Source organism: Balearica regulorum, chromosome Z (assembly GCF_011004875.1).
Source record: "Balearica regulorum gibbericeps isolate bBalReg1 chromosome Z, bBalReg1.pri, whole genome shotgun sequence".
Taxonomy (NCBI): domain Eukaryota; kingdom Metazoa; phylum Chordata; class Aves; order Gruiformes; family Gruidae; genus Balearica; species Balearica regulorum.
Window position 1 is genome coordinate 22353242 of NC_046220.1, and position 21408 is coordinate 22374649.

Genomic DNA, 21408 nt, shown 5'->3' on the forward strand with positions numbered 1-21408 from the left:
TTTAATCTTTAGCAGTCTCAATAGAATTTAGAAAATAGTTGTCTTATTGCTGAAGGCCTAAATAAAATTAGAAGAGAAGAATTCAAGACAGCAATTGCAGACAGTCAATGAAGAATCACATTACAATCTACCTTTCTTAGCGACTATGGGAAAGCTCAGAAACAAGGCTGAACCCAAAAGTTAGGTTCAGCATATGTTAGGCAAAGAACAAATCCAGTGCTTTCCTGAATAACAATACACAGAAAGCAATCTGCTGATGAAACGTGCTATTAAACGTGCTATTATACGTGCTATTGTAAGTTACCATCATACCTCAAGAACCTAGTATAAAACAGCGAATTTTAACAGCATTTTTAAGGACATAGGATCAACATTACATTAGAATGGTTGACATAAACCCATCAGTTCTTAAACTAAGCAACGATTCTGATTATAAACCAAAGCGGATTCTAAGTATGACTGCAGAGGTTTAATTTAATCTTTTAGATATAAAACTGATGAAAATGTTAAAGGTTACCAACAAAACCACAAAGTGAGCAAAAATAAGTAAATGTATTTGTGGTATTTTCTCTTTCCTTAACACAAATAATTTACTGCCAGATGAGATCACTTAGAAAGCAAATTTATAGGTAATATTATAATTAAAAATTGTAATTAAAAATAATGTTAGGAATTTAAAGCCAGATGCTAAAAAGTCTAGTAGTATTGTTTCCAGTTTCACTAGAACACTGGCCTATGTCCCTATTTAAGCATTAACAGACTTTGTTCACTTACGGTACTATTATATTATCAATAACAAATTGATAGCTTGACATAGTGAACTGACCTACAAATCTACACCTAGATTTAAACATAAAAGATTGTTCTGGACACATCACCAACTTACTTGGGCTTTTTATGCTGTTAGCGTACTAGGTAGCTTGTATTTTTCAATACAGAATAATACAGAGTAATTAACTGGATGGAAATTCTAATTCATCTAATCTTAAATTACAACCTATGTAACCACTGGAACAAAATGCTTGTTGCATAATGCCAGATCTAGTACATTTTAAAATTGCTTCCTTGTATTTTCAAACACGTTTCTGCATATTCTAATCGTTAATACAAATGTTCTTCCTGTAAGTTGCTGACTTGGTTGCATTGATCTGTTCCAGATTTTGTTCGCTCTCATTCAAGGGATAGAAAAAATTGCCGTAAGAATATTAAAAAAGATGTGTAAAGGAGGTTGCTAAAAACCTAACCCCAGTTACCATCATCTGAGTAATGCATGCAGAGATGAATGGATCAAAATTACCATGGTTCAGCTCCTTTAAGCAATGCTACCTACTGCAAATTGAGCCAAACAATAGTTTTGTGATTCACTTGAAGTATTAAGGACCCCAAAGGACACAGTCCTGTATTGCTGGTCAAACGAGCTGAAGTTTCAAAGGCTCTCCCTACCTCACTTATCTGAGTGACATGGGCAGTTGAATAGGTTTTTCAAACACTTAGCATTAATTGGTAACAGAGACTAGATCAAAATCAGCCGAGTTCCTTTAACCTTCCCCAAATACCTTCACATCTTCAAGTTTCACGTAATGCATTGTAAAAATAGGACTAGCATTATTCAACTCTCAAGGGTGGCATTAACTTCATTAGGTGTTGTTTGTACAATGTTTTAAGCTCCTCATTAGAACATGCACATAGGTATTTTAGACTAATGAGGCTCTATTGCTATAACTTATCACTGCGTAATTGCAATTTCTTTTTAAGTAGCTGATGCAGTGCAAACTCTCTTAAATGGTAAATACTGGCACAACAATCAGTTTTCATTGATGTGTACTGTATGCCTACTAGCTTCAGACAAAAACGATTTTAAAAAGAAAAAAAAACCCACACATACGCTACAGCCTCCTTCCTTCCCTGTGGCCCCACTACACAGCCTGATCTGCTGACCAGGCAGACACAGAGCAGCAGCAGATAGGCTCTACAGCTACAGCCAAGATCACAGAATGACAGAATCGTAAAGATTGGAAGAGACCTCTGGATATCACCTAGTCCAACCCCACTGCCAAAGCAGGATCACCTGGAGCAGGTTGCACAGGATCGCGTCCAGGCGGGTTTTGAATACCTCCAGAGAAAGAGACTCCACAACCTCTCTGGGCAGCCTGTTCCAGTGCTCTGGCACCCACAGAGTAAAGAAGTTTTTCCTCATGCTGAGATGACTGAGTCCAGCTCACCCCACCTCTGTTTTTCAGCAGCAGCCTTAACTGACATCCTCGGTTCAGGTATTTCACTGTCTTCCCTCAAGCTAGAAGAGAAGCAACCCCAGAGGTCTGGATAGACAGTCTCCTCTCTCACAAGTGCACAGTCACAAGAGCTAAACCATGTTATTGGAACTGTGCTCACAGTGGCAGGAGGGGCAGATGGAGTCAACTCGGCAAACGGCAGCGGATAATGCCCTAGGCAGGACAAGTATATGCAGCAACTCATGCACAACACCTAAGCTAAGAGTGTTTTAGAACAAAAGAAGTTAGGCAAATCAAGGGAAAACCAAAAGCAAGACCAAACAAAAAATATCCAGGTTGCAAACAGGAAGTTCACTTCTGAAACAGTTTGTTTCTGAACAATGTAATTTCTATGCTCTTCTTTGCCCTTCAAGAAAGAAACGATACAAGGCTTATGTAATTTAAATCATCTACATAACTAAATATAATAGAATCTTCAAGAGAAAAGAACCACACCTAAACCTTAGTTCCCCTTTTGCCCTGACAAGGGCAATTGCCATACCTGGGCAAAAAATGTTTTCCTTTTAATACAGTTGCACAGAGAAAGACAGCAGATTAAAACAGATGTTTGCATATGCAAGGACAGAAATTCATCTCTGAAAAGCCATTCAAAAAGAAAAAGGCTTTTTTTAAAAAAATGTATTTTATTCACTTTCAGGAAGCATTCAACTGTGCAATCACATAAGATTAAAACTGTCTCTCCAGCTCTTCCTCCTATTGTTTGTGTTAAACACAATAAAAATATATGGTAAGAGGTAGAAAGGGAATGTAAGACCTGGGCCAATATTCTGATTGGGACTATATCAGAGTAGGAAGTTACCACTTTTCTTATAAAGAACAGAAAAACAGGCTTGAAGAGTTTAAATTCCCTGGATGTTTACTTTCCTCATGGGCTTGTCTAATCACTTCCTGAGAAAATCAAAGCAACCAAATCCATGATTTGTTCAGACAGTCTTTATTGATTACTGTAGGCAAGTTTCTATCAAGTGAAATTTTTTCCATGCTTCCTACCTACAAATTAAGTTCACTGTTGCAGCACAGGGTTGTCTCACAGTGGTCTGATTAGAAGTCAGGTTTTGTAGGTCTCAAATGCCCTTGCCTTTTTAACAATTTGCTACGCTGACATATTACAGCTGGCCTTGTTGGAGTTTTATTCCTATTATCACCTTGTTGTTTTACTGACAACTGTATTACCAGCTACTATCTGACTGACAGTTTTACTGTCTCATGCATCTTCCTGGTGGTGCTACACTAGCTAAGCATTGCTGGAATTTCCAATTTTATTCACTAATGCTTTTGGCCGTGCAGCATTCAAGAGCGGGTGTCACTGTGCAGTCAGCAGTGGACTTCACTGTGTAGAACTGGACTTCACTTCCTAAGTGACGTATTGGAGGTCTACATAAAAGACAGCTACCATAAGCTCTCCTCAGAGATGACACTACTATGGATAAGCAGAAATTTTCAGCATTTCACAATGCTGCTTACTGAATTTATTTCTTCCTTTCATGTCAGCAGTCACCAGGTTGGTAAGATACTGTCAGTTCTCATTCTTAGCAACATTTTATTTCAGTCCTGGTTATAATCCTCACCATTACCACAGAAAGTCTGAAAACATGACTTTGACAAACTCATCAGATTCCAGTAAGTAAATAAAAAGTTGTTGGGTTTTTTTTTAATTATCTTCTTACACTATTCAGAGAAGAGAAAGAAAATCAATTCACATTTTTAAATGCTTGGACTGATAGTACTGCAAGCCTCTAGACATCACTTCAAGAATGAGAAATGCAGCCATTTACAAAGCAGAATTCCTTTACCTTTTTAAAGCATATCCTACAAGCATCCATAAGGCAAAGAATGGGCGATTCACTCAAATAAGCAGCACCCTGCAAAAATCAGATGCTAGTAGCCTATTTCCTTTGCATGCTATATCCTCTTGTTTACTACCACAGAGTCTATACTCTCATTGTCACCCAAGCCACTCAGATCAGGCATTATTAACAGCAGGAGTCCTTCAATCAACCAGAAGACGTATTTTTTTATTGTTATTAACAAACCCAAGTCTCTTGCTCACAAAGGGCAACAAACTCAGGTACTTTTTGTCTTGTATTTTCTTATCAGCTTCCGGTGCTCAAGCACTAAAGCTGTATGTACACCAGTTTTTTAGACTTTAGTTTCCTAATGTTACAAGAAAATTTTGCGAAACCCCATTTTCAAGTCAGAGTTTCCTCTGAAAACCCCAATGGCATTCTTCCAAGTTCATTGGGTCTGGCTTTGTTTTTTTTAAAAAAACTCTTTCCTTCCTGAAAGTAGAGGCTCCCAAACATGGATAAGCCTGAATGCTCCATGTGGCTCCGGAAGGCACAAGGGAGATCCAGGGGGAGGAAGGTAAGCATTGATACACGGGAGTAAGCACAACAGCATCTACTGAGATGCCAGAGGGCAAAAAAGGCATCGTTTTAAGTGCATGTTCCTACAGCAAGTTTACTGAAGAGAAAAATAGTCACTGGCTTCCACAAACATGGAAACCACACCATTCAATTCATCCCTATATACCTCTAGGTGTCTTCTATGCTACATCTGCCTCTTTCACTGCACCTGACCAGTTCAAGTTTTCTGTCTCCTTGCTCCATAAACGTGTTTGTGATTCTACCAGTTCTGGTCTCATACAGCATTCTGAGCAGCACAGAAGGAGCCACAGCAATCCTAAGTATCCGCCTGTAGCATCCCACATACTCAATGAAGTAGTGGTGTAAGTTTAATTAGAAACAGGCACAACTCAAAACTCACTGCATACAAACTGAGTGTATCTCACCATTGCAGACGAAGCATAGGGTGGAACAGAACAAACACAAGTTCAAGAGGAAAACAAAGAAATCTAAGATTAGAAAGAGGAACAGAATATAGGAACCTAGATATAAAACTTATCTAAAGAAGTCCAAACCACTTTTATAGTGAACTAGATCTGATCCATATTTCATTCTGGAATTATCTGTGGAAACATGCACTTTTCAAATGTACAATTCAGAGAAAAAATACCGATTTTTACACAAACTTGGTCCAGGCAGCAAAAAAGAAAACAAAAACCGGAGGCAATCCTAACCATGAAAGACAACGTCAGATTAAATCAGAGCAGCTGCTTCTTTATATACCACAGAAAAGAAAAATTATGCAAGCCAAACCCATAAAGCAAGAATTCAGTGCTTTAGGCTACTAGTTAAATGTTGCTTCCCCCAACCCAATTATTCTAGGGATCATAACAGACTAATTATGCACAGTCTTATTCCTTAATCTTATAGGCCTGTAAATTCTGAGATTCAGACCAAACTGATGAAACACCCGCTCATCCACTCCCCTGCTCTTTAATATAAAATCTATAACGTTTTGTGGCTGCACTCCTGCCAAGATGTAAACTCTTATAAGATTGTACATAAAAACATTCACTACCATCTCAAATCACTAGTATGACATTCTGCCACAAGTACAACAACTGGTTTACTGTTGATTTGATTCATTCTTGGGTGGTAATAAAATATAAAGTTTTGTTTAGAATATTCCCAGCCATCTCTTTACCTTTTTTGTTTAATAACATCTCCCTTCAACTTATCCCTTATCATCACTTCAACTTGCAATCTTTATCCAGTTTCATACCAGTTACCTATCACACGGCACAAAAGCGTCCCTAGCATAAAAGCAAGCTGTCACTATGAATACCCAGAATTCATGACTTTTTTTTCTTCCTATCTGATAACATGAGATCATTTTCATAAAGACATAGGGACATAAAATAGGTGCAACACAACTGGCATTGCTAATATATTTCCCGGTATCTCTTTCCTCAGAAGAAACATTTCAGGAATTGAGAAAGCAAAAATAAACTACCATTTCTTTTCCTGGAGTAACTCACTTTGAAAAAAAAAATTCATAGCAGTCATAAGGATGAAAGAAGTATTGTAAATTTTTCAGCACAAATTCTAACCTTTCAGTGATGGCCGTTGCAGACTGAAAATAAAATTGTACGAGGTTCAAGGACACCAATCACTTTTTTTTTCCCCCACTCTGTCTGCCTATCAGGAACAATTGCAACAGTGCTACTCTACAAGATATAGTCTAGCAGGTAAGTGATAACAGAGTGTCAGTGACAAAGGTCAGAATTAAAGGGCATAGTTTGATAACTGAGAAAAATAAGGATACACTTGGCCAAATATGCACATGGATGTGAAGAAAAGTAGATTACAGGACAACAAACAAGAAATAAAGGGGAAAAGCTGTTTTCATTATATGGGATGGCAAGACACAAGAGTCAAAAAATATATTCAAGCTTACAAGCCACTGAGCTACCAATTTCTTCAGAACATGAAGAACAATTCTCTGGGGAGAAGTTCGTGTACAGCGGATAGCCACACCATCAGGAGTATCAACTTCTCCCCACACCTGATCCACTGCATCAGAAAAAGATATTGGTGTCCGTTAACTACTGCTAAGAGATCTGAAGCAAGTGGCTAACAAAAGTAAAGTACTGTATTTGTCACATGCCTATAGGTGAAATTTCTGTAAGTATCTTAACCTCTGGAGAATTTTATGGAAACCAGGAATCAGAAAGACAGTGAGTAATTGACTGCTTTAAAAATTTGCACAGTGCTTATGAATGACAAGGTTTGCATATGCTCACATCATAATAGGGCAATCCCGAGGTTGATCATACAGCTTAAATCCCCTTCCAATAAAAATGGCATGAATTCAATTCTTGTCTTTTACACAGGCACCACCAGGTCAGCCCTTTTCAGCTCCCAAACCACAAACTAGTATCTCCTCCTTTTCCAGCCTCAAAACAATCTCCAACACATCTCAAGATCACAGTTGTGAAAAGGCACTAGAAATCAATAATAAATTCAGTTTGTCTGAGCCTGACAATAAGGAAAGGAAAGCTCAATCCATTGGTCGTGTGGTTTAACCCAGCAGGCAGCTAAAACAACCACATAGCCATTCGCTCACTCCTCCCTCCCAGAGGGATGGGGGAGAGAATTGAAAATGGAAAAGAAAAAACCAAACCTGTGGGCTGAGATAAAGACAACTTAATGAGATGAAACAAAAAAAAAAAAAGATAGTAATAGCAATAATAATGATATACAAAACAAGTGATGAACAGCACAATTTCTCGATACCCGAAGTCGATGCCCTGCAAAACCTTGAGCTGACCCACCTCTCAGCTCACCCTCGCAGTCATATACAGAACATGATGTCTTATGATATGGAACATCCCTTTGGCCAGTTTGGGTCAGCTGTCCTGTCTGTGTCCCCTGCCAGCTCCTTGGCCACAACCCACCTTCTCATTGGCAGGGCAGCATGAGAAGCTGAAAAGTCCTTGACTGCTTGGGAACAACTAAAAACATCAGTGTGTTATCAACATTATTCTCATCCTAAATCCAAAACACAGAACTGCACCAGCTGCTAGGAGGAAAAGTAACTCTATCCCTGCTGAAATCAGGAAAATTGGGCATATAATGACATCCCTACCACCACTGTACTTCTGCTCCCACCAAATGCATGTTGTAGGCCTGCTCCTCTTCTTTTCATCAATCCAGGCAGTTACTGCTGCAACACTCAAGAAATGTGAGTCCTCAATAAGCTGCATCAGTAAGAGTCTGAGGGCGCTATCACACAAGCCTGTTTTGCTTCACATGGCTACACATAACGCCAGTGTCACTGGAACAAAGTTCATGTGGTAAACTTGGCAGCATTAAGTTTACAGTTGAACTTAATGATCTTAAAGGTCTTTTCCAATCTAAATGATTCTATGATTCTATGTAGTCAGACCTGAGCTAGTCCTAAACTAGCTCAGTGACACCAGCTATGTAGCCACAACAGCATTTAATTCACCAGCTAAGTACCTGACCTGGTTGCTGTATTATTAGCATGGGCAAACCTAGAAGCCCCTCAGACAGGTATACACGATGTGGTCATATAATTGCAGGCTGGAAAGCATAGATTTACCCTGTGGTGGTGTATGATGGAATACAGTAGTTTAGAGGGCGCCACAGTGCTCTGTAAGAGAACTTAACTGTTTTGTTGACAACAGCAAAGATGCGTAAACTCAAAAGTAAGGAAATTGTGTCATGGTTGCCCTTTGCTAAAAATGTTCCTGCAATTACCCTTTTAGTTAAAATTCAATTGCCTGCTCTCTGTACTTTAACATACAGAAGAAACACAGCTGCCATTCAGACTTTTAATGAAGGGGTTTCATTACATTTTACTATGCAAATGGATTGTTTTCAAAGATAAATATTTCATATTAATGATCAACAAGCTCACTATGTCACTTAAGTTTTCTAATCAGTTTTAAGGATGTTTGTGTCTTTAAAAAGAATAAAGACTTCTTAAGTGGATACATGTGAACAGCACAACAGAGCCAAGATCAATTCTCCTTGTGACTAGATGAGGAAAACAGCTTTTGTTTACTGTATTTGTTGAAGGTTATATCACTTGTTTTACAGCGAAGGAATAAAGTACAGACACTCTGCATAGCTAGCCACCCCTGTGTTTGTAATCTATGGTCACACAAGATCAAGCAGAATCAGAGGAACCAAAAGGCCTAGATAGCAGGATACGAAAGATGTATAGCATAGCTACTGAAGGAGGTATTAATTCAGATCATTTAACTCAGGAAAAAGAAGTAGTCCAACTCAATTTCCAATCAGCTTAAATCCTGTTCCTAAGTAAAAGAGTTCCATTTTTTCCATTTCAGAAGTAACACCTAAGATGACGAAGAGTGTGTATTTCATTCCTTTTCTGCCTTTTTTCTTTCAAGACTTGTCACATTTATTTGGAATTTTCACTTCCAAGAAAACTGCTGTTTCACCTCTACCTTTGCTTCTTAGTTATTATGCTCATCCTGTTATTTTAATAGTTACCGTTTCTCCTGTTGTTTCTGACATTTATAGATTTCATGACAGTTTGCTTAATACTGATCACAAAATAATATTATATTTAAAAAAGCAAAGACCAGATGTTTAGCCATGCAAAGAAACCAGACACAAAAAAAACCCCAAACAACCAACCAACAACAAACCATGGATAAAGACATCATAGTTTGACTAGATGGGCAAATGAGCCACGAGTGAAACCTAGGAACAATCCAAATGCATTTGTATTGTTTCACAATCTGTTTATAGATGCTGCGAATAGAAAGAGAGTGCTACATTCCACATATTTGTTCAGTCTCATAGACAAACCCTTATTACTATGCAGACCCTAAATGAAGTTTAACAGAATTTCTGGAGGCCTTGGGGTGCTAATTCAGTAATACAAGAGGACTTGCAATCTAAAGAAACATCGCTTATCATTTCCTTGACTAACCTAATCATTATAGCAATCTTCAACAAACAGAAAACTGTGTAAGTTTGTAGTTAATGTTTGCCAATTCCTATGGAAAAAAATGCTTAAGCAAGCTGGTTTTGTTCAGTTGGGTTTTGGTGCATTGGGAATGAAAAGATTATCTGTACATAAGCTGAACTGTAATGAATTGACTTTATAGCAGCTACATGCATGCATATGCACCAATTTGTCAAGGGAAAAGTGCAATATTTTGACATGTCAGAATGGGTGGATATAGTCACTTCTGAAAGATATACAATTATGTTCTTCAAACTTGGGTAATTAGACACAGGTAGGTAATTCACAAAGTAGAATTTATGACAGATTGTGTTACAGTATTTGGTACAAACCTGTCAATGAAATATCATTTGAATTAGAGTTCTTGTTTTACATTCCTTCTTTTTCTTAATTCATCAAAATAAGTTATTGTGATTAATAATGACATTCCAAAGACACAGTGCACCTGGATTTGATGAGTTTTGTTTCCAAGTAAATCTATGAACTGCCACGGTTATAAGAGAAAACCACCTTATGATGTCACATCAATATGTTACTCATTAACTGATTTTAAAAACTAGCCTGAGCTGGAGTCACACCAAGACTGCACTTCCTACAGCAGTGAAAGGCTGTGCCTCTGAAGGATTGCTCTACAACTGAACTTACCTAACTCCACAGTTAACTCCAGTAAAATGAAGAGAAAAGGGAATTCCTCGGAGGACTCCGTTTTTCTTTCTGAAAGTCAGAACAGCTTCCGAAAGTCAAGTAATGACACCCCTGTCAGCCCTACAGAGAGTTTCGGATCAGTATTTATAAGGTAAATCCTGATGTGTTTTGAGTGAACTTGATGGCGGGGGGACAGGGCAGTGGGACAAATACACTGGTGAAAATACCCTGATGAGGAAGCTTAGTATGAGAAGGCAATGCATGTAGAGTTGGTAATTTCACCTGCATTACTGATTACATGGGCAAGGGGAGTGCTACTGTAAAGGAGAAATTTGCAAGGAAGGACAGAAGGATGGTGTTCTCTCTATTACACTGAAGTAGGGCTTTGAATGTGTATAGCACTGTAGACTAATAAACTCAGGTCTTAAAATGACCTCTGTGAGGTCATTCAGTATCTGAGTGGATCTCTGTACAAAATAAATGTAAGGTTTGTTAGAACAGGGAATTTAACAAAATACTTTCATGTGTGTTTTGGCCTATATGAAACTTCACAATGCTTATTGAATTATGTTTCAAGAGAAATGCTACCATAACCATAAGCAATATTCATGGCTGTTGAATGCTTACACGAATGGATACTGTTAAAGCGTTTGCCGACAGAACAATCACAAACAATTTTAAGGGGAAATCTGTTTTCTTACTTTGGAAGGGTGGACTTGTTGGATTGTGGACTCACATTGAGCTGAATTGATTGCAATGAAGAATTCTGGATAAATCACGTGTATTTTAGACAGCACAGATAAATGAGGGAAGGCAGTGTCAGAGGGTTACTGGCACTTACCACTTATCCTTCCCCATCTACTGCAGAGACAAGTAAACATCCATTTCCATCAACCCGCTATGAATAAAGTAGCTTAAAAAGCTATTCAAAGTAGCTTTAGACATTTATTGGCTCTTAACCAACTCAAAAATTCTTTACCAAGCACTGTCTTTAATATCTGCTCAGTGCCCAGACACCCTGAAGAGTGATTTGGAGGGAGCACCTCTACACAGTCTTTGTGTGGATGAATTATATTTCTTCGCAATTGTGCACAAATTCTTTATGTGGGGTGATGGCTCATATCACTAAGTGGGTCATAAGTATAAATAAGTCTGCTGGCCTCATTTTTGCTCTTTCAAAGTGTTATTAGGGCTTTAATATTCTATCTGCATAACGTCCTTTCTTCCAACTCAAATGTCAGAGAGGTAACATCCAACAGTTTGAACGGAGAATAAGGAATCAAAAATTTTAATTAGAGCTCTTAAAGTCTCTTACCTAAAACTAATCACTTTCAGCCTATTTTTTAAAACAGCATCCACAAGCATTTTTGTATGCCTCTCTTGATGTCATTTTCTGATTAGACACGGGACATGAGTACATACAGTGGCATATAGAGGGTTCAACAGAAGTAGGTGATGTTTAACCACTTCTAATTTGGGCAATAGAAAGTTTGCCCTCTTTCCTCTGTCCAGCCTGGAACACTGGGCAGACAGATTTACCTATTTTTTTATTTACTAGATAACCAGTACACAAAAGCTACCATATATGCTCTGACAGCAGTGTGATTGGCCCTTACAAAGAACAGAGTCCTTTGCCTCAGATTTCTCAATAATCAACCTGCCTGCCAAGCAGTAAGTGGCAGGGACAGGCCTTCTAGAAATCCAGTTTATTCAGTTGCTGTTTTCAGAAAGATAACATGATCATAAAGCCCTGCTGTGAATCTATACCTCTATCAATAGCCTTTTCTATGGAATAGAAGGCTGCAAATACTAGACAATCTAGTAAGAATGCATGATTGCACACAATGACCTAGTAGCTGGACTGAGCTCTCTCCGAACTTGCTTTTCATGCTCTTGTCACAGTTATGATACACTTCTCCAAAATGAGCCACGTGAAAAAATCATGGAAAATGCTTTTGGGAAAAAGAAATGCAGGTTCTGCATTTTTAGGTACTATTTTCAATACAGTCCTATTTACATAGAGCTTATTTCCCATACATGAAAATGCATCCACAGAGAAAATTGACTATATTAATGATTGCTCTTATTCTTCCTAATTATTCATGCCTGAGGACAAAAACTGACTATATGCCTAAGTTTTTATATACCTCTGTTTTCACCTCACTGTAATTGGCACCATGTGCATGTGCACCAATTTCCCAGAATCCAGGGGGTTATTAACATTTCAGACAGGGGAGCTCACAGTTTATCACCATGGCAGCATGTTATTCCTAACACAGAGTAGAACTGATTTCAGAATCAAATTAAGACTCTGGAGCTATAGCGGAGGTGTCAGCCATGCATAAAGGATCAGAGATTTGTATCGATAAAAGTATTGGTCACCATGTATATGCAGCATTTTATCAGCATGAATATATAGAGTTGTTCTGACATTGGAACAAAACATTTTCCAGTAGTCCAGATCAAACCATTAGCAAAAAAAATAGGGATCTCAATCTCCTGTTTGGAGCCCATCCCTATAATGTGAGTCAATACCCTGCATCCGGATTTCCTAAACTTTAGAAAAATGTCAAGCTTTGTGGTTTTGACCAATCTTCAGAATGACCCTGAAAAAAATTTATTGAACACAACAGAATGAGATTTTTAATCAATTTATATCAGGACTACTGGCCACTAGCTCTGTGAATGTCATACTGCTACATATGTTAACACCAACCCTAGCAATAATCAGATACAGGTTGTATACCAAATGCTTTTAAAAAAAGTGAAGAATCAGCATTTGCCAGTAACATTGATATTAGATAAAAATTATAAATTAAAAAAAACAAAAAAAGTACAGTATGGAGAGGTTTTCTAAATGCAAAGTCATGGAAATGGGAGTCAAAAGGGTTCTTGACTCTAATGCTGGCTTGGCAGCTCATTTGGTGCATTGCAATGCATAAATCAATAAAATACGATATTTGTGTTTTCCATCTGTGACCTGGCATTAATACTTACCTATCTTTTGCATACAGCAAAATGACAGAAAAATTGTGGAGCAACTTGTAACAAACTGTAAACATTGTTTTGTTGTAGTTGGGTTTTTGTTTGGACACAAGAAAGGATTCAGGTTTCTTCTCTGAAGATTTTCAGATAGGAATGTGACCTTTTTTAAAGGAAATTTACTTCTGCATTGAAATCATACCCCCTCAGAAACATGCAATACAGTACTGTAAAGCTGAGGATTAGTTCAGACTAATTAAAGCCATCATGTTAAAGAGATAAGCACATACCTACCATCTTCTAAAAGGTATGTTGTCTTTATAGCTCAATAATGAGCACCTGAAAAACTGGCAACCACTCTCCTGAATCTGGTATTTGGCATTCACCTTATGTGGCCTTGCTACACAAGGCATATCTATGTTTTTTCTCCAAAGTAACAGAGCTCCCAGTTCTAAATAAGACAAAACAGTAAGTCTATCTGGATTGGAATAGGTTATTATTCACAACCCTATCTGATGTAAAGACTGTGAGAGAACTGATAGCATGAGTCATTCTTTCACATTATCTTGTGTCCCTCACTTTAACCTTCCTCTCCTCAGAGTAAGAACAATTCTTTCCTAAGCTCCTGGAAAGTCTGGGAGCTATTTTTTCTTATGGAAGATTCCATTCATCCTCAAAGAAGCTGTGCTAACTTTCACTTTCTTACGTACTTAACATACTACAGCACTGCTCTTCAGATACTGCCAGATGACTAAAGGTTTCTCTAAACAAAATGATCACTATATTTAGATATACCATGAATGTTGGCATGCATGCATGCATGCATATCTGGTTCAAAGAGGTATCCATGTGTATTTGTTTATGATACATAGATTCAGTAAATACATACATGCATGCACTTTATTCACTAGACACGGGTTATCTGTTTGATGTCTAAAACATAATGGTGCACCTGGATTGAAATTTTTGTCCATGTAATCTGTATACAGATAAGTCACACTTGGATGTCACCCAGGATTTCCTTTGGACATTTGTAAGCAAAGGATGACAAATCAAGCTAAGCTGATCCACCAGGGTAGAACAAGCAGTATTTGTATTTATTTTTTCCTGCCTAGCTGGCCAATATATTAAATGACAGTTATAAATGCAGAAAAATGGATTTCACGGCCATGGGATTTGGTACTTTCCTTATAAATGACAAGATCTAGGCATCATAGCATTCTAACAATGCCATCCATGAGGCATCCAAGACAATATATTGCTTGGGAAGTATGCCATCACTGCTTTTTTTTCTCAGAAACTAAGAGGAGACTGACCTGTGTTTTTCAGCAAAGTGCCAACTGGCCAAGTGCCTTCTCCTAGGTAGCAGAACTGAACTGTTACATGTCACACGGTTGCTTTTTTCAGAATATAAGAAAGTTGCCATGAACAATTGGGAGAGAGGAATGTTCCTTTACTTCACCAGTTCCACTGTGTTTTGCCATTACCCCTCCTTCCCATACTGATCTCTTGATCAGCATGACACACACTAAGGCACATTGGTAGGAACCACAGTATGCAGTGTGTCTTCTGTGAGACTACACAGGAAGTTGTGTGAAGGTCATTTGTACTAAAATGGCAGGAAATGTGCTGACGGAGTATCTGTACAATATGTTACACATTCACTATGAGGGGGTTGACACCACATTACTAATACTCTAGAAGTTTTGGGTGAGAATTTCTCTCCTTTTTCATTTTTCACACTTTAAAAAACCGTAAATTACTAAACTCTTAACCCAGGCAAGGAACAGGAATCAACTGGCCAAAACTGCTTTTCACTCCTCACAAAATTGCACCACTCGCTGTGTTCTGGCCCTTGTTATCTTCTACAGACTATCTAGGACCGTGGTTTACTCCATTTATTTCGAGCATACTTCAAGTATGCCAAATGACTTGCAGATGTTTCTGAGCATTCCTGCCTGAAGCAGGAGTGTCACCACCAACAGATCAGATCAGGTATGACTTCATCTAGCTGGGTCTAGTAACCTCCAAAGACAGAGTCTATATACCTCTCAGGGCAACCTCTTCCAACACTGCATCACTCTTTCAGTGCAGTACTTTTGTCTTTTCTAGTCTGCATCTCGCAAGCTGTAAGCCATTTCAATCTGCTTGTGGCTGACTTGCATATATTCTAGAAATCAAAATTTTTCACTGTTTCAGCACCTTTCCAAATGTCTATTAGTTTGTGTCTCATACAATCAGAGCTCCTATTTTTATGGTATCTAACATAAGTCTGCTTTCCTATCCTATTTCAAAAGAGTAAAGTAAGGACTTATTTAGCAGGTCTTTCACCATTTAATGGCTTCCAAGGCATATGAGTAGCTTTCACAGAATCCTAGCAATGCAGAATATCATATAGAAAACTAAAGACAAGGCCTATAATGACCTATCATACAAAAGTACCTGTATTCAGATACTGTTAAGGCTGTATCTCTTTGTACCTTTTCACACCTGCAAAGAAGTACAGAAGAATTCTCTACTGAAGGAGAAATGTGCTCAAAGTATACAAAATGCCACTGTACTCATTTTCTGCTTTGTTCCTTCCCAAGAAGTTTCCTCACATTTAGGCATGCTGATACTCACCATATAAGCTGAGAAATACTTTGTGAACAGTCTTGATGACTACACTGAAATAAAACGCCAAGATACATTAATACTGTTCATTAAGTCAATCTCAACCCTGTTTATTTCCAGCTAGATTGTCTTTTTTTTATCAGTCATCATCCAAGAATCTCTAGGCATGGGTAGCAGTGCTACTGCTTTTTATATTGACCTTTCCAGTGTGTCTCATTGGGCTCCTTTACTCTTCCTTTCCTCATGTTATTCAAGACAAGATTAATAATTATTCTGATAAAATGAAGAAAGAGTCTGGAAAAAAAAACCAAGAGTGAAATTCAAAATGGACATGTAGAAGGTCATACTTAGTCAAATCTAACAATCAGCTGCTAATGTACTACAGGAGAACATCTCAGTTGTCCTTTACAAAAGCTTCACCAGGTCATAGTGGTTCAACAATTAAACCTGAGCCAGTCTCACCCTGCTGTGAAACATGTAAACACTTTACCACAAAGTATAAACAATGGTAGTGTGTATAGGATAGATAAAGTAATCCTTTAATCTTGCCTCTATTCAGCCTTTGTAAGACTTCTGGTGTCCAGCCTGGGGCCCTGCACTTCAGAAAAGATCTGAACCTATTAGAGACAGTTCATAGGGAAAAAAAAAAAGTCCAGAAAACATAATTTATACCTTTTATCTGAATATACAGAGAAGAAGAAAATCAGACAAAATGGGAGACAGTGTTTCACTGTTCTTCATATTGAATAAATTAAGAAGCAATGGCTTTAAATTTCAGCAAGAAGGATTCAGGATCATGTCAGAGATTAAGGAGGACTTCCCCTGGATGACAGCAAATACTGGAATTGATTGCCTGGATACATTGCTGACTTTTAAGAACAACTTAGATGACTGTCTTGTCAGGAATGACACAGGAATAGCAGGCCTTGCCTTGGAATAGGGAATGAACTTCATGACTCAGTGAGTCTCTCCCCATTCTGCTTTTCTGTAAAAAAAAAGTTACTTAAGATACATATGAAATGATAATGAAAGTTTTTCCTATTATTTCATCTCTAGTTTTTCAACCTTTGCTGTGTTATACATAATGTTGAAGGTCCTGATTATCGAAAACCCTCAACTCTCTCTGAGGCTTAAAGTAGTCTCTTCAGAGCAGAACACATAAACTTTTGCCTACATGGCAGCAACTGGTACTGCAGGCATTAAACAGTAATCAGTAATTTTATAGTACACTAATTTCTCTTTCTCTCCCCAATCTGCACTTTAGCAATTAGAGAAAAACACAGTCCAGATTTTCACACAACAATGGGTCTCTGTTGATGACAGCTTAGTCTTCACATACTTGCTTTACTGTATCTGTATACATGAGAAATTATAAGTGTACAGTAAAAGGTCCTTTGTGCTTTTTTTTTTTTGCATATCTAAGACTTGCCATGGTATATCAAAATAAAAGCATAAGGTTTTCAAGTATATTCCACCCACATGAGCAACTGCACATTTGGTTGTTTAATATAAGGCCCTCCTGACTACATATTACTGAGAATCCTGGCATTCAGGACTTTTATCACTCAGGAGCGTGTCCTTTCACTCTGGAGTTGCCATACTATGTACAGTTTGACAAAGTTTGGCCACAGATTTTCTTTATCAAATCCTCCAAAAAACACAAGCTATAATAATTGCTTATTATTTCCATTGTCATTAATAGATAATAACAAAATGCACTAAGTAGGTATGTATTGAAAATTTGCCAGAACCAAGCCTCTGACAAGTTAAGAAATCATGATATGAAACAAAAGTATTTAGTAAGGATTCATTTTTAGTGTCCAGGCTGCAGGTATCAATTTTCTGAATTTAAATTTCTTCTACAGTAAATACCTTGACTAATTAAAACAGAGAGCTTTGCATACCTTGACAATTGAGCAAGACATATCTAAAACAAAGACTGCGCTCCAGGGACCAGCAGCTCCGTTCCAGTTCTTGCATCTGTGACAGAGGCAGGAACCTCTGGGGATGAGTGAACAAAACAGTCAGCAGTAGCATTTCTCTCCTGTAGCTACATCTGCCAGAGACTGAAAATCTACACACTCAAAGGGCAGCTGATTTTATTTGTTCAAATGTCTAGAAGTCAGATTCTCACCTACTGTAAACCAGCATTGTTATGCTAGAGTGGGTAGAGCTACACAAGAGTTATTCAACCAAAGGTCTGCCTTCAGCCTCAAAATTAGGATTAAAATAGCAAGTGATACCTTTCCAGGGCAAGGAAAAAACCCCAAAATGAGATGAAGGGTAGGCAGTCACCTCTCCTACTGACTGCAGACATACTGCACGTGCTTTGGTAGTGCACACGGCTATGAGAACAATTCCCAGGGAACTGAAAACCTTACAAAGGCCGCTGCAACCCAGCAAAGGGTCCTGGGTCCAAACAGACAAAGGATGCCAACCCTGCCTTCCCTGACTCTTTCAGTTCCAGCTCTACTCACAGCCCAGACAGCTGAAATGGGGCCTATTTTGTCATCCCTTGGATAAATGGGATGCCACTATATAGCCACAGATTGCGTCTGACATAAGGGGGTGGGAAAAAGCTATGCAATGCAGTGCCAAGCCTGCTCAGGTGCTCCACAGGGGAGCACAGGGCAGCAATCAAAGTTTCACAGGTGCAGACCTAACAGGGCTGAATAATCTTGCTTGTAAATGACATCTCATTTCTTTTCTACATGTGCCTTGATTTTCATGTTAAATAATACATAAACATTAGTTAGTGGTATCTTCTAGAAATACAGCCATTTTATGTCTTCCTTTCTATGAAACTTGGCACATTGTCTTTAAATTTTCTTGGACTAGAGCTAATTAAACGCACCTGGTCTAGCTAAGACCATACAGCAATCCAACGTTTTCTGCAGGATTTGTGGCCCAAGCAGCTATGGCAGTCCTGAGCCTTTTCACCACTAACAACTCTGTCTTTTTACTGATTTCCTGAATACATTGCAACAGTACCTAATACTTAGATCTTGCATCTTAGAAATACTGTGTCAGTATCAAGCAATTCTAACAATGCCACTGGAAAGTTGATTGATTTGCTTTGTAATCTTTTAATCTGAAATGTACATTAGTATCTATCTTCTACCCTTACGTGCACTAACAGAGACCACTCTCCTGTACATATTGTCCCCTTACCTCCTGTGAACAGTCCAGCAGTTAGGAAGAAAACTTTATATATTCTATTAATATATTCTAACACATTAAACCATGAAAATTGACCTTTTTTCTAGAGATGTTACTTTGAACTCTAATCCCAAGGTTGGCCTCCCTTAGATTGTATTGCTATAGCCATAGACTCCATCTTTTGTTTGGGAAAATATCAATCCACCAAACTGAACAGCAACTGAGGCTGAGGTGACTCATGCCAAATGCTATTTAATCTTCTGAGGGCACACAATTTCCCCGACAGCCCCCACCTGCACAGGCCGGGAAAAGGCTATGTTTGCTCCAGTTTTCGCATGACATTAGGTCATTTTCCGGGCAGACAACCTAGCCTGGGGTGCTGCTGAAGAGAACAAAAAAAAAAAAAAAAAAAACCCAACACCAGAGGCAGCCTCAGATGGAAATATCAGCTAATCACCACAGAAGTTTGTGTTAGTACAGCTGTCTGGAAGCCAGCGTTGGTATTTGGACTACCGCCTGCCCCAGTGGAGAAAAGCGTTGACAGAAACCTGCAGAAGCCCGTTTCCTGTGAGTTACTGCCGGCCTGCAAACTCTGTCCCAGGCTGGGCCAGGCAGCCGTGTGGGCCGTACCGTGGGGTGCCCAGCCCGGCTGCCCTCACCTCAGGGCCCCGGCCTGCGGTCACCGCCACTTTCCCTCCTCACACCGCCTGCGTGTGTGTGTGTCTGCGTGTGTCTGAAACCTCATCTCCTGCACCCCCGTATAAAACATTAAGGACACCTTTTGTTCGAGCCAGCGGGAGGCAGCGTCTCACGCGACAACGTCCTGACTAAATAATTTAAGGCTCGTAACGGATCGGCCACGCGGGGAGCGATAGCTCTTGTCGCCCCCCGGAGGCCACGTCAGTCACTTGGCGGCTGCAACCGGGGCCGATCAGCCCGCCGCGGCCCGGGGCGGCAGTCAGCCCCAGGCGGACGGGCCTAACCGGTTCTTAGCGCCTTCCCACCGCGAGCCCACGCTCTGGCTCTAGCCGGGCCAAGAAGGCGGTGGCGGCGGTGGGGCCCGCCTCGGGGCGGGGCGGCCGGGACGGTGGCGGAGTGGTGCGGCCCAGCCCGGCCCGCCGGGTGACTGCCGTGCGTCGGCGGCGGGCTGTGTCGTGCTGTGCGGTGCCGATGGTGCTCATGATCGAGCAGCGGTGCGATGCGGAGGAGCCGAAGGTTGCGCGGGCCGCTGGCAGGCGGGAAAACAGGGGCGCCCTGCGGCTGTGAGTAGTGCCCGGGTCGGGAGAGGCGGCCGCCCGCCCGCGGGGACTCCGCGAGAGAGGGGCGGCTGCGGAGAGTTACTGAGCGGACTCGCGGCAGCGGCCGGGCCCTGTGAGGTGGCGGCAGGCGGGGGCGGCCGGGAGGAGCCCTCCGGGGCGGCGGGAGTTGGGCTGGGCGGCGCGCGGTGGGGGCTGTGCTGTTCTGGGCGTTGGCTTTGGTTTGAAGTTTATAGAGAAGAGTCGCCAAGGGGGTCTCTGCGTCGAGGCTTAAATTGAAAACGAGCATCTCTGCTCAGCCGAAATCCGCGCTCTTCAGGAGGCGGCCCCGAGCCGGGCGTTAAACTCCGAAGCCGTGCTTTTAGGAGCAAGGCATGTAAGTATTGTTTCTAGTAATTTCGTGCAACAGCCTGGAAATCCTTCTCTGCTGTGGCACAGAAATCCAGCAGCTGTGCTTTATCACATACAGTACTGTGCATGGGCTCCTCTGAGAAGCTGTGATCCTCTCCTCTGGGTGCCAAAAAAACACAGAACTTTATTGAAACTTCATAAACTTTGATACAGGCAAGATCCAGTAAAATGTGAGTTTAGTCTGACTTCTGTCCCAGAGAGAGACAGGACAGGCCCCTCTGGCAAGGTGATGGGCGCTTGCCTGCTTTGACATGGTTCCCCACTGTGCTCCTCACCCAGCGCAGCCATACCCATACCTGGCCGCCTCCTTCTTTTTAACCTGAGAGGTGCTGTAACAATGGAGCAGATGAAGAGATAAAAAATAGTTTATATTCTTCGGGAGGAAGAAGAAACCTTGCTGGCTGCTAAAGGCTGCTTAGGCTAACTGATGGAAGGTAGGATAGTCAAAGGGTTTCCCCTTCCATGGGTGGCAGGACTGCCTGCATTCACCCCCCCAAGGCCACTAACCTGATGGAGTCTGGGGATGTCGGGTGTTAAAGGCTGCATCTCCTGCATTTATCTTTGGCTTCCTGTGGAGGTCTGAAGTTGTTTAGGTGCTTGTATGCTATGGTAATGACCATCACATGAAAATCTTGCTGGAATCAAGCAGCTGTCTGATTCCATATCAGGGTCCCAATTCAAGT

General features: G+C 40.2%; 1 protein-coding gene and 1 long non-coding RNA gene across 7 annotated transcripts in view; one reads left to right on the forward strand and one right to left on the reverse strand.

Annotated features, from left to right (window-relative positions):
• Positions 1–20083, reverse strand: part of LOC142599545 (uncharacterized) — a 62624-nt gene extending 42541 nt beyond the window's left edge. For both annotated transcript variants that reach the window (XR_012833110.1, XR_012833109.1), the window contains exons 1-3: positions 19837–20083; positions 17804–17900; positions 16099–16193 (exon numbers count right to left, since the gene is read on the reverse strand). This is a non-coding gene — a long non-coding RNA (uncharacterized LOC142599545). The remainder of the gene's footprint in view (positions 1–16098; positions 16194–17803; positions 17901–19836) is intronic.
• Positions 10261–21408, forward strand: part of GRAMD2B (GRAM domain containing 2B) — a 44524-nt gene continuing 33376 nt past the window's right edge. For 2 of the 5 annotated variants that reach the window (XM_075740646.1, XM_075740647.1), the window contains exon 1: positions 20154–20320. In XM_075740646.1, coding sequence (XP_075596761.1) covers positions 20229–20320 — 92 coding nt within the window. In that variant the 5' untranslated portion in view covers positions 20154–20228. Of the gene's footprint in view, positions 10456–20153; positions 20321–20517; positions 20896–21408 lie in introns of those variants that run through there. The other 3 variants (XM_075740644.1, XM_075740645.1, XM_075740648.1) reach the window with 3 other exon arrangements.